At 38.8% G+C, this 13,500-nt stretch overlaps 1 protein-coding gene across 4 annotated transcripts in view; it reads left to right on the plus strand.

Moving 5' to 3' along the window:
- The first annotated feature begins 386 nt into the window (after positions 1-386).
- usp10 (ubiquitin specific peptidase 10) overlaps positions 387-13,500 on the plus strand; it is a 52,414-nt gene continuing 39,300 nt past the window's right edge. For 2 of the 4 annotated variants that reach the window (XM_061882363.1, XM_061882380.1), the window contains exon 1: positions 387-662. In XM_061882363.1, the coding sequence (XP_061738347.1) occupies positions 642-662 (21 nt within the window). In that variant the 5' untranslated portion in view covers positions 387-641. The remainder of the gene's footprint in view (positions 663-13,500) is intronic. The other 2 variants (XM_061882369.1, XM_061882386.1) reach the window with 1 other exon arrangement.

The raw sequence follows: 13,500 nt of genomic DNA on the forward strand, positions 1-13,500 counted from the left end.
TTTTGAAAGTATGTAGATTTTTTGAAATACATTTTTGGTTGTAAATTGTTGTCAATACGACATGGAAATGCGATCGCACATGGACGAAGACTGCGTTTTTAAAATAAAGTTTGTCGTCATTGTGTACGACGACACTCTGGCTGTTCCGCTTTCCATATTGAAGCGCCTTCATAATAGTAGCTCATTAAATCGTTCGACTATATCCAGGGGGTTGTGCATGAAAATTAAAGCACAATAATTTGAGTGCCTGATTGCAAAAGTATAACAAATAAATAATGCAGCAATTGTTAGCGTCAATGTACAGTGGATTATATTGCTGTGAAGATTTTATTATGAAAAACAAAAGCTGCCCCAAAACCGGAAGTATCTATTGTTATTCCTTGTGCTCCGGACGTGCAGACAAGCCTCCCCGCGCTCGTTGGACTAGCAGGAGAAGATGCTCGACAGAAATGGCGGTGACGGCTAGTCACGCGGCATGAGGTGCTGATACAGTACGTGGATCCGAACCTGCAACTACCAGGACAACGCGGCGGGAAAAAAAATGACAATGGTGTCGAAGTAGGACCACCGCCACGCTCCAACATCTCCCCGGGGGACTGTTCATCTTGTCAGGGAGGAGGAAGGAGACTCTCACCGGGAGCATGGCTTCTCACAGCAACCAGGTCGCTAGTTAGCAGGCTAATGTTAGCAGGCTAATGTTAGCATCTTCATGCATCGTTCTTTATAGACCTCGCCGCGGTGTGCACGGCCAAACAAACACCGCAGCGGTAACATATATCACGACAAAAGCAACATGAATGTAGCCAAGTATCCAATTTGGCGTTGATATCGCCAGGGTCGAAAAGTGCTTGCTAATGCCCCTCTTAAGCCTCATTGAAACGCTACCAGCATGGCAGGCTAACAGGCCCCACGTCCGTTTCCTTCAACAGATTAACTTTTTTGTAAGATGTTTCAAATGTTAATTATTTTAAGGGCTGGTTTTACTCAACGCTGGTTACTCTTTGAGGTGAAAAGCCGTAAGTGTCTAATATTTATTGTCCTCCAGACAAGTGATAGTGAAAAGTGCTGCGTGTGTGTGTATGGCCCACCTGCTCTGGCTAGGGGCCTTCTCCTAGTCACTAGTTAGTCTACTTGCTTCTTGTTCTGTTCACGATGTCCGATGGAGGCAGTTTTTACTTGTTTGCTACGTAAATGCATTTAGGTTGCAAAAGGGGGCTTTAAAGCACGTACATTACTGTGCATTTATCCGTCAGCTAGCGAGCAGCTTTTCACAGGTGGTGGGGGTGTAACGTGCCCTGCATGTTGGCTTACTTGCTTTAATCTTCGAACACAGTTGTTTTATTATATTTCGTCTAATATTATCACTTATGCACTTGACATCTTACAGTTTGAGGGTTTACATGGAGTGTAGCAAGCTTGGGTGTTATAGCTTGGGCCCGATAGATATGGAATTTTTGGGGTCTATTCCGATATTTTAAAATGCTAAATTCCAACCTCAGTCAGGGAGAGAGGGAAAGATCTACAGAATTTTGACTGTGATTGCAGTACCATTTCTGGCCACATTATAGCATATGGCACCTTTAAAGGCCTACTGAAACCGACTACTACCCACCACACAGTCTGATAGTTTATATGTCAATGATGAGATATTAACATTGCAACACATGCCAATACGGCCTTTTTAGTTAACTAAATTACAATTTTAAATTTAGTTTTAAAAACTTCATGTAATGATGACGTGTACTCAAGACGTCACGCGTTTTTAGGAAGTATGAGCGCTACGCACACACACAGCTAAATGTCGTCTGCTTTAACGGCTTAATTACACAGTATTTTGGAGATCTGTGTTGCTGAATCTTTTGCAATTTGTTCAATAAGTTGGGAAGCTTTAGCCTTTAGCCACACAAACACACGGTGATGCCTTGTTTAAAATTCCCGGAGGTGAAAATGTACTATGGTCAAGCGAACATGAGTCCAGACCAAATGTCAACCAGCAGGTTTCGGTGAGAAAATTGTGGTTAAAAGGTCGCTTCTTACCGGAGAAAAGCTGAGCTTGTGCCGCCCATAGCTGCCGTCGACTCCCCTGAGACATTGGCGTCAAGACACCCGTGGAGACACCCTTCCGACTATCAGGTACTATTTAACTCACTAAAACACTAGCAACACAATAGAAAGATAAGGGATTTCCCAGAATTAACCTAGTAAATGTGTCTAAAAACATCGGAATCTGTCCCAATGCATTTGCCTTTTTTTTTTAAAACTCATTTTTGAAAATGTTTTCTTCTAGTCCTTCGCTATTAATATCCTCAAACACAAATCTTTCATCCTCGCTCAAATTAATGGGGAAAATGGCATTTTCTCGGTCCGAATAGCACTTTTTGTTGGAGGCTCCCATTAAAAAGAACGTGAATATGTGAGGAGCCCCCACACGTGTGACGTCATTGTCTGCAACTTCCGGTAGAAGCAGAGCATTTCTCTTAACACCGACCGTTGCAAACTTTATCGTGGATGTTCTCTACTAAATACATTCAGCAAAAATATGGCAATATTGCGAAATGATCAAGTATGACACATAGAATGGACCTGCTATCCCCGTTTAAATAAGAAAATCTCATTTCAGTAGGCCTACTGAAATGAGATTTTCTTTTGGTGCTGATAAAAAAGCCTCGCCTTTACCGGAAATAGCAGACGATGACGTCACAAGGGTGAGGGCTCCTCACGTCCTCACATTGTTTATATAACGGGAGCCTCCAGCAGCAAGAGCTATTCGGACTGAGAAAACGACAATTTCCCCATTAATTTGAGCGATGATGAAAGATTTGTGGATGATGATATTGATAGTGAAGGACTAGAAAAAAAAAAAATAATAAATAAAATTTAAAAAAAAAGGTGATTGCATTGGGACGGACTCAGATGTTTTTAGACGGATTTACTAGAATAATTCTGGGAAATCCCTTATCTTTCTATTGTGTTGCTAGTGTTTTAGTGAGATTAAATAGTACCTGATACTCGGAGGGGTGTGTCCACGGATGTCTTGAGGCCAGCGTCTGAGGGAAGTCACGGCAGATACAAGGACGGCATAAACTCCACAGATCTCCGGTAAGAGGCGACTTTTTAACACAATTTTCTCACCGAAACCTGCCGGTTGACAAGTGGTCAGGAACCATGTTCGCTTAACCGCTCTGATCCATAGTAAAGCTTCACCTCCGGGAATTTTAAACAAGGCATCACCTTGTGTTTGTGTGGCTAAAGGCTAAAGCTTCCCAACTCCATCTTTCTACTTTGACTTCTCCGTTATTAATTGAACAAATTGCAAAAGATTCAGCAACACAGATGTCCAAAATACTGTTTAATTGCGCGATGAAAAGAGACGACTTTTAGCCGCAAATAGTGCTGCGCTAATATTTCCACTGTTTACATTTTTTAATCAAAGAGGAAGAAATACCTGCTTTTGGTGGCTTATATATAGCCGAAAACATGTACATATTATTGTAAAGAACATTTTATTATAAAGGGCTTTTACTGATCATTAAAATGCACAAAGTATTTAATGTGTCAATGTTAAAACAAAGTTAAAGTACCAATGATTGTCACACACTAGGTGTGGTGAAATTACCCTCTGCATTTGCCCCACGTTGACCCCTTGTTCCACCTCCAGGGAGGTGAGGGGAGCAGTGAGCAGCAGCAGTGGCCGTGCACTGGAATAATTTTTGGTGATTTAACCCCAAATTCCAACCCTTGATGCTGACTGCTGTTGTAAGCAAAATACCAATGGCCGCAATTTGCAAATTTAATGTCAAATCATAGCCAAATCAAATCCTAATATAACACATTCTAGACAAAACTTGTTCCCTGCTGTTGGAGTAACAATCACAATAGTACCGGTATAATAACACCTCTGTAGACAGAAACTTTGTGTTCTTTTTGTTTGTTTTTATTTTACAATACCTCAAATTCAAACTGCACTTTAATGTAATTTCATTAAATATAAACTACAGTATTTGGGTTTTAAAAAAAACTCCACAATGTGGGTCACTGCATGTCTTTTGCCAAAGCACTGGCGAGAAGCACTAATGTATACAAGTAATTACAGCATACAAATAAAGATTTACCATTTGAAAGTGTTGTTTAGTAAATTTTAACTTGAAATAAAAGTACCAATGATTGTCACACACTAGGTGTGGTGAAATTACCCTCTGCATTTGCCCCACGTTGACCCCTTGTTCCACCCCCTGGGAGGTGAATGGAGCAGTGAGCTGCAGCAGTGGCCGTGCTCTGGAATAATTTTTGGTGATTTAACCCCAATTTCCAACCCTTGATGCTGACTGCTGTAAGCACAATACCAATGGGCGCAATTTGCAAATTTAATGTCAAATCAAATAAATGTTTATTGGATTCATCAGTATACTGTACAGTGTACATCCACAACTAAACTACTGACTAAACTACTACCACAACTTGGTTTACAATTTATAAATGGGTTGTACTTGTATAGCGCTTTTCTACCTTCAAGGTACTCAAAGCGCTTTGACACTACTTCCACATTTACCCATTCACACACACATTCACACACTGATGGAGGGAGCTGCCATGCAAGGCGCCAACCAGCACACATCAGGAGCAAGGGTGAAGTGTCTTGCTCAGGACACAACGGACGTGACGAGGTTGGTTCTAGGTGGGATTTGAACCAGTGACCCTCGGGTTGCGCACGGCCACTCTCCCACTGCCCCTTTATTTTCACAGTTTACGAACTTGCATTCATATTTTGTTGAAGTATTATTCGAAAAATATATTTATAAAGGATTTTTGAATTGTTGCTATTTTTAGAATATTTAAAAAAAAAATCTCATGTACCCCTTAGCATACCTTCAACCCCCATTTGAGAAACACTGCACTACACCACTGATACTTTTACTTCAAAATGTTTGTAATGACAAGCAAAAGAAACTAAATATCTTTGACAGGAAAAAAGTTTTCTCTTTACCCCCGCAAAACGTACCAAAAAAAAGCTAAACCATAGCTCTAAAACCAAGTACGGACCGTAGCGTGGGTTACCTGTACTGTTGCACCTTTAGTAAACACAATCATATGATATAAACAAAATTACAATTTTCAGCTGTTAGGATATATTATTACCTTGATCAAACATGGCAGAAATGTCTGTTTCAAAATACTGTGGTAGTTAACAGTAGGGATGCAACAGTACTCGCTATAATCCGCTTTATTTAAATAAATAAAAAATCTTTATATTAATTGAGATCGGATGATATGAAAAAAATAATCATTTCGTTTTCATTAGGGGTGGGTGATATGGCCTTTTAGTAATAGCTCAATATTTTTGGGCCATGTCACGATACACAATATATATCACAATATTTTTGCCTTAGCCCTGAATGAACACCTGAGGCATATAATCACACCAGTATGGTGATTCTATGTGTCTACATTAAAACATTCTTATTCATACTGCATTAATATATGCTCCTTTTAAACATTCATGCAGAGAGGGAAATCACAACTAAGTCAATTTAGCAAAACTGTATTGATTAAACAGTTATTAAGCAGTGGCACAAACATTCATGTCGTTTCAAAACAGAAAGAGCAAGATTGTCAGAGACATTTTAAAACAAGCAATTAGTGCACTTTTGTGCATGATGTCACTAAGATGACATGTCAAAACAACACAAAATTAAAGTGTACTTTTTGTACAGAACACCACTGCAATAGTCTAAAACAAATAAAGTGCAATTTGTGCATGATGTCACACAAGATATTTAGATAAGTGTCAAATAAAAATTATCTGCATAATAGGAAATCAAATAGCAGTGCTACTACTTTTTGTAGCAACGCTTTTCCCGCATAATTGTTCAACATATTCCCGCTGGAAGCCAAACCACCGCCAGACGATGGACCCTGTGCGGTTTTCCTGGGAATTAATTATTTCTTCATTGGGACCAGATTGGCACCTTCTCTCTCTCGTAATACCACTTGCAACGCACCGTTAGCATCACAGCTAATGTTACCCATGTAAGTACCGCTCTGCTCATGGAGGGTGTGTGACGTTGCATGCGCGACGTATGTAAGAAGGTGCGATTGTTATTGTCACTGTGAGAAGGAGATACAAGAAAGAGTGGGAAACGCATGCAGTGTAATGCCCGCAGCTAAAAGCAACTGTGAGAGAACATATACTCGAATATCACGATATAGTAATTTCTATATCGCACAGACAAACCCGTGATATATCGAGTACCTCAATATATCTCCCTGCCCTAGTTGTCATATTGCCCACCTCTAGTCTGTGCGCTAGGGCGAGGCAATATGGTTGAAACTGTATCAAGATAAAAGTGTTTTATATTGGTCGATATCGATAGGTCATTTAAAATATAAATATCTATCGAAAATAACGACCAGGAAAAAAACTGATTAAATGTGACCATTTTTATTTTAGTTGTAACCTTCCCCTGATTATAATCCTCTAAGCTAAAAAGGCAGAAAGGAAAGAAAATGTAAAAAAAAACCATGTAAAACGCTCAAATCAATGCAAACAAAATTCTAAATCACAAACACTTAACAATAACATATTTATATTAAGGTGCTAAAATAAGATATATTTATATATTTCTTAAAGTGTAGTAGCTGGAAATATGTGATAAAGTGTGAAAATGTAAACTTGAGAAAAGTTATTTTATGCAGGTTTAGTGCCAGGAAGTTATGGCTGTTCAATATTTATTTGGGCTGTTATTCTTATTTATGTATGGAAAGGAATTTTGTACAGTAATTTTTAAATCTTATTGGACCAACTTAGTATTATTTTAATGCAACACATATGTTATATTTTGTCATTTGTTTTATTTTTACAGCCCTGCACTTTAATTCCTACCTGTGTTCGTATATCCGAATAGGGAACCAACGAGGGTAGAACATAGAAACACTTCTCAGGGCTACAGTTTATTTTAAAAAAATTTCCCCAAGACCTCCATATATATATTAGTTGTGTGCATACCCACCTTAACGGGGTACTGCACTTTTTTTGTATTATAAATATTAAACAAATGCGATCAAAAGTTAGTTTACAATGGAGCCTATGGGAGCCGCGCAATTCCATCTACAAAGCCCTTAACATCAAAACACCCCCATTGAGGTTTGATATACATGATGTAAGTATATATGTTAGGTAGTAATGGGCACATTTGTAATAACATTTAATATTTACATATTTTCAAATTTTAAGCATACGTGGCGTATTAATTTAAAAAACGAATCAGGTCTTTTGTTTCATTTTTTTATCACTGATTACTATTCACTGCAGACTTCATGAGAGCCAACAAACATAATGAAACATCACTTACTTTACAATGTATGCTGTCATTAGGATGTCGATTGTTAGGATGTTTATATATTCCCATTTAGGTGAAGAATCACTCATAATATTTGCAAAGATACGGGGTGTGGCGGCAGAGTTGAGGGCACCAGGCGTCTTTTCGTGTCATTCTGGTGATTTTTAGGTCTTAAATGGCTGTCAAAGTGTACCAACTTGTCGGAATACCTACTTAGACTTCTTTTGTCCAGGTGAGATGCATGATTTGTGATCTAGAATAAACTTACAGGAGCAAGATAGCGAGGATATAGAAGACCACTCAATGATGTAAACTAGAGCTGCGAATCTTTGGGTGTCCCACGATTCGATTCAATATCGATTCTTGGGGTCGCGATTTGATAATACATCGATTTTTTTTTTAGATTCAACGTGATTTTCGATTCAAAAACGATATTTTTCAGATTCAATACATATGATTTCAGCAGGATCTACCCCAGCCTGCTGACATGCTAGCAGAGTAGTAGATTTAAAAAAAAAAAAAACTTTTATATTTATAAAGGACAATGTTTTATCAACTGATTGCAATAATGTAAATTTATTTTAACTATTAAACGAACCAAAAATATGACTTATTTTTTCTTTGTGAAAACATTGGACACAGTGTATTGTCAAGCTTATGAGATGGGATGCGAGTGTAAGCCACTGTGACACTATTCTTTTTTTAATTTTAATAAATGTCTAATGATAATGTCAATGAGGGATTTTTAATCACTGCTATGCTGAAATTATAACTACTTTTGGTCTGTTCTGTGTCGTGTTTGTGTCTCCTCTCAATTACTCTGTTTATTGCAGTACTGAGTGTTGCTGGGTCAGGTTTGGTTTTGAAATTGGATTGCATTGTTATGGTATTGCTGTGTAGTGGTTTGTTGGATTGATTAAAAAATAATAATGATTTAAAAAAAAAATGAGAATCAATTCTAAATCTCAACGTATTCGAATTGATTTTTTCCCACACCCCTAACGTAAACCCAGGGACACACACTAGTGATCATGGCACCGCTATAAATAGTTTGCCTGCATTAGCGCTTATAATAACAATATCACTAATACTTGGTTAATATTTAAGTCACAAAATGTAAATGGAGTAATGTTGGCTGTTTTTTAATTGCTATTTATTGGATTTTATGGGCGAAATAGTGGAGCTCACATTGGCTGCACTGTAAGCTGATTTTTAAACATTTATTTAATATTTAAATTTTAATATTTAAAAAAAATTATCTTTCATGTCTTTCATAATGATTGTGAACGATAGGCAAAAAAAAGGTGCAGATTCTCGTTAAATGTGTTTAAACTTTTTTAAAAGTACTTTAAGAAAGTTGTATTAAAAACATTCAAAATGATTTTTTTTGTGGATGAAACATTGTCGATAAGAACACTGTTTCATGTACCTCAAGTAGAAATTGAATGGGCATGCGAAAGCAACACAAACATAAAGAAAGTAATATGACAGAAACAAAATAACATGAAGATAAATCTGAACATTTAGCAAGATAGCACATGATGGTCATTTATAGGGTTGGGTATCGTTTGAATTCGAACGATTCCGATTCTGATTTTTTGTTTCGATTCTGATTCCTGACGATTCTCGATTCCGATTCTTTCTTTAACAAAAAAAAAAAAAAGGCAGGGTCAAAAAAAAAGTTTAGGATATTTTAGATGCGCTAGCTAACCTACAGTCTTTCTGAATGAAATAGTCTGACATTCTCCATCAATTTTAATTCTATTAACTTTTTATGAACTTTACTATAAATTCCTCACAGGGCTGTTTTCAACTAGAATATATATATCAAATCTATGAACTTGAATATAAATATTATAAATTATGAATACATTTTCACAGGGGTACACTTTCATCAAGAGGGCTTTATTTTTAAAAAACCTCATGAAAACACATTTACACATAAGTGTATGATGCTGCAGGAAACCTCATGAAAACACATTTACACACACAAGTGTATGATGCTGCAAGTACTTAAACATGTTACCGTGCTCCCACTGATGGGCTAACCTGGTGCAGAAAAGCAAATATTAAGAAACAACTTGCGAAATCGGCCCTGCGATGAGGTGGCGACTTGTCCAGGGTGTACCCCGCCTTCCGCCCGATTGTAGCTGAAATAGGCGCCAGCGACCCCAAAAGGGAATAAGCGGTAGAAAATGGATGGATGGAACTTGCGAAATCCAGTCCAGATTAGCAGCAGGTACAGTATAAAATCATAGACAGTTCTTGTTTAGGAAAATGACCATATCCGCCTTTTCAGGCCGGATGCGTGAGCGTTCTGGGCAGATAGTGTCTCCTGTCATAGGGCTGTCCGATATTGCCTTTTCTTAATATCGCGATATTTTTCAGGCCATATCGCGATATACGATATATATTACGATATTTTGCCTTGGCCTTGAATGAACACTTGATGCATATAATCACAGCAGTATGATGATTGTATGTGTCTACATTAAAACATTGTTCTTCATACTGCATTCATATATGCTACTTTTAAACTTTCATGCAGAGAGGGAAATCCCAACTAAGTCAATTGAACAAAAGTGTATGTATTAAAGTTATTAAGCAATGGCACAAACATTCAAGTCATTTCCAAAACATAAATTGTAAGCTTGTCAGACATTTTAAGTGACAAATAAAAATGAGTAGCATAACAGGAAATCAAATAGTATTCGTCCTTCACTATGTGGTAGGTTACTAAGGTTATGAAATTCTCTTCATTCTCTAGCGAGTGACTTTACAAACGATGCTACATATTAGCAGTAATGCTACTTTTTATAGCAACGCCCCCCACCACCACCACACTTGACAAATTACGGTTGTCTGCTCGACATATTCCCACTTGAAGCCCAACCACCGCCAGACGATAAAAAGCCTGCTGTTGTTTTTGGGAATTAAGTCTTCCTTCATTTGTTACCAGATCCGCACCTTCTTACCCTTGTACGGCTACGTTAGCAGCTAACATTAGTCACGTCGCTACCTGTCTGCCCTTTTTTTTTACCTCTCTGCCCTGCGAGGCCGTGTATGTGACGTGTGATGTATGTAAGCCTGCTTGTCTGAGAGAAAGAGAGACAGGAAAGAGCGAGGAAAGCCTGAAGTGTACTCCCGTAGCTAAAAGTCCTGCGTGTGAACGTATATTCGAATATTACGATATAGTCATTTTCTATATTGCACAGAGACAAACCTGCGATATATCTTATGTATCGATATATCGCCCAGCCCTATCCTGTCGAAGACGGGACACGCATTTATTTGTACTCCATGAACTCGGAGGTGCTTCATCATGTTTGACGTGCACCCTCCTAAGCACGAAACAGTCCTGTCGCACGTGTTACATTTCGCCGATATTTCATTTTTTTTAGTAAAATAAAGCCACACTTTCGACCGTCGACGCCTGCTATCCATGCTTGACTGACTCGCTCGGCTATGCTAACACCTCCGGCGGTGGGCGCTTCTTACATGATACTGAACTTTCAAAGTATCATGTTGGACCCGCTCGACATCCATTGCTTTCGGTCCCCTGGAGGGGGGGGGTTGCCCACATCTGAGGTCCTCTCCAACGTTTCTCATAGTCAGCATTGTCACTGGCATCCCACTGGATGTGAATTCTCCCTGCCCACTGGGTGTGAGTTTTCCTTGCCCTTTTGTGGGTTCTTCCGAGGATGTTGTAGTCGTAATGATTTGTGCAGTCCTTTGAGACATTTGTGATTTGGGGCTGTATAAATAAACATTGGTTGATCATTGATTGATTGATTCTTCTTTGGTATTCAGCGGCTTCTTCTTCCGGGTTGGCGGACTTATTTTTTTCCGGTTGGCGGACTGGGTACCGAAACTAGGAATCGAAATTTAAATTTTTGAACGATTCCGGGAGAATCGGAAAGTTAGCCCCGGTTCCAATCGATACTCGATACCCAACCCTACTCGCAACACACCGTTAGCATCACAGCTAATGTTACCCATGCCGCTACCTCTCTGCTTGGGGAGGGCGTGTGACGTGGCACGCGTGACGTATGTAAGAAGATGCATTTCTTTTAAGTGTCTGTGTGAAGGAGAGACAAGAAAGAAGAAGAAACTCATGCAATTTAATTCCCGCAGCTAAAAGCAACTGCGTGAGAACAAATACTCGAATATCACAATATATTCATTTTCTATATCGCACAGACACAAATCTGCAATGTATCGAGTGTATCGATATATCGCCCAGCCCTACTATGTATGTATCAAAATAACATAACAAAAGGGTAATGGCTCAACAATCTTTTTTTTTTGGTAAATTGAAACATAACAACAGCAGCCAGATTACCAGTCGATGCGTCCACACACACACACACACACACACACACACACACACACACACACACACACACACACACACACACACACGCATACACAAAGTCCCATTTGATGCACTTCAAAATGTTACCAAACAATGTTACTGCAATAAAAAACTAAAATAAGAAATTTATTTTACTATGTGACTTTGAATATTTGTGATATTTGTTGAACCGTCTGGGATAACGTAAACAAGCGTAGCGTCACCTTCCACATGTCCCAGCCACTGGTAGCATTGGTATAAACTAGCAGTGCGAGGCGGTACTCCATCGTTTTTTTGTGTTATGGTGTTCTGGCAAAAAATATCCCTCTGGCATATTTTCCCCAAAAAGTCTGGCTTTAGTATCACAGTTAAAAAGAAATGTATAAATCTCCCCTCGTGAATAAAATCCAAGTTGAGGAGTCATCGTTGTCCGAGTGGTCTCGCCGCATCAGCTGTGAATGACGGCTGCTCTTTTGAAACTTTCTCAAACACCCACAGTTCGCCTTGAATTGTTCTTTTTGCTTGTTCCAGCATGGTAACTTCTTAACATCAAGTGGCCATATAGATGGCCAGCCTTCTCTTAAATGATAGCCTCAGGAATGCAGTTGCCGGCTAGCTGCTTCTCATTTCGGCTAGCTGCTTCTCATTTACAAACCCCGTTTCCATATGAGTTGGTAAATTGTGTTAGATGTAAATATAAACGGAATACAACCCATATTCAATTGAATGCACGACAAAGACAAGATATTTGATGTTCAAACTCATAAACTTTATTTTTTTTTTTCAAATAATTAAGTTAAAATTTCATGGCTGCAACACGTGCCAAAATAGTTGGTAAAGAGCATGTTCACCACTGTGTTACATCGCATTTTCTTTTAACAACATTGAATAAAAGTTTGGGATCTGAGGAAAGTAATTTTTGTAGCTTTGAAAGTGGAATTCTTTCTCATTCTTGTTTTATGTAGAACTTCAGTCATTACAGAGTCCAGGGTCTCTGCTGTCGTATTTTACGCTTCATAATGCGGCATACATTTTCAATGGGAGACAGGTCTGGACGGCAGGCGGGTCAGGAAAGTACTCGCACTCTTTTTTTTTTTTTTTACAAAGCCACGCTGTTGTAACACGTGCTGAATGTGGCTTGGCATTGTCTTGCTGAAATAAGCAGGGGCGTCCATGAAAAAGACGGCTCTTAGATGGCAGCATATGTTGTTCCAAAACCTGTATGTACCTTTCAGTATTAATTGTGCCTTCACAGATGTGTAAATTACCCATGCCTTGGGCACTAATGCACCCCCATACCATCACAGATGCAGGCTTTTGAACTTTGCGTCGATAACAGTCTGGATGGTTCGCTTCCCCTTTTGGTCCGGATGACACAATGTCGAATATTTCCAAAAACAATTTGAAATGTGGACTCATCAGACCACAGAACAGTTTTCCACTTTGCATCAGTCCATCCTAGATGATTTCGGGCCCAGAGAAGCCGGCAGCGTTTCTGGATGTTGTTGATAAATGGATTTTGCTTTGCATAGTAGAGCTTTAACTTGCACTTATAGATGTAGCGACAAACTGTATTTAGTGACAGTGGTTTTCTGAAGTGTTCCTGAGCCCATGTGGTGATATCCTTTATAGATTGATGTTGATGTTTTTGATACAGTGTCGTCTGAGGGATCGAAGGTCACAGTCATTCAATGTTGGTTTCCGGCAATGCCACTTACGTGGAGTGAGTTCTCCAGATTCTCTGATACTTTTGATATTATGGACTGTAGAAATTGAAATCCCTAAATTTCTTGCAATTGCACTTTGAGA

The sequence above is a fragment of the Nerophis ophidion genome, linkage group LG02 (assembly GCF_033978795.1).
Source record: "Nerophis ophidion isolate RoL-2023_Sa linkage group LG02, RoL_Noph_v1.0, whole genome shotgun sequence".
NCBI lineage: Eukaryota > Metazoa > Chordata > Actinopteri > Syngnathiformes > Syngnathidae > Nerophis > Nerophis ophidion.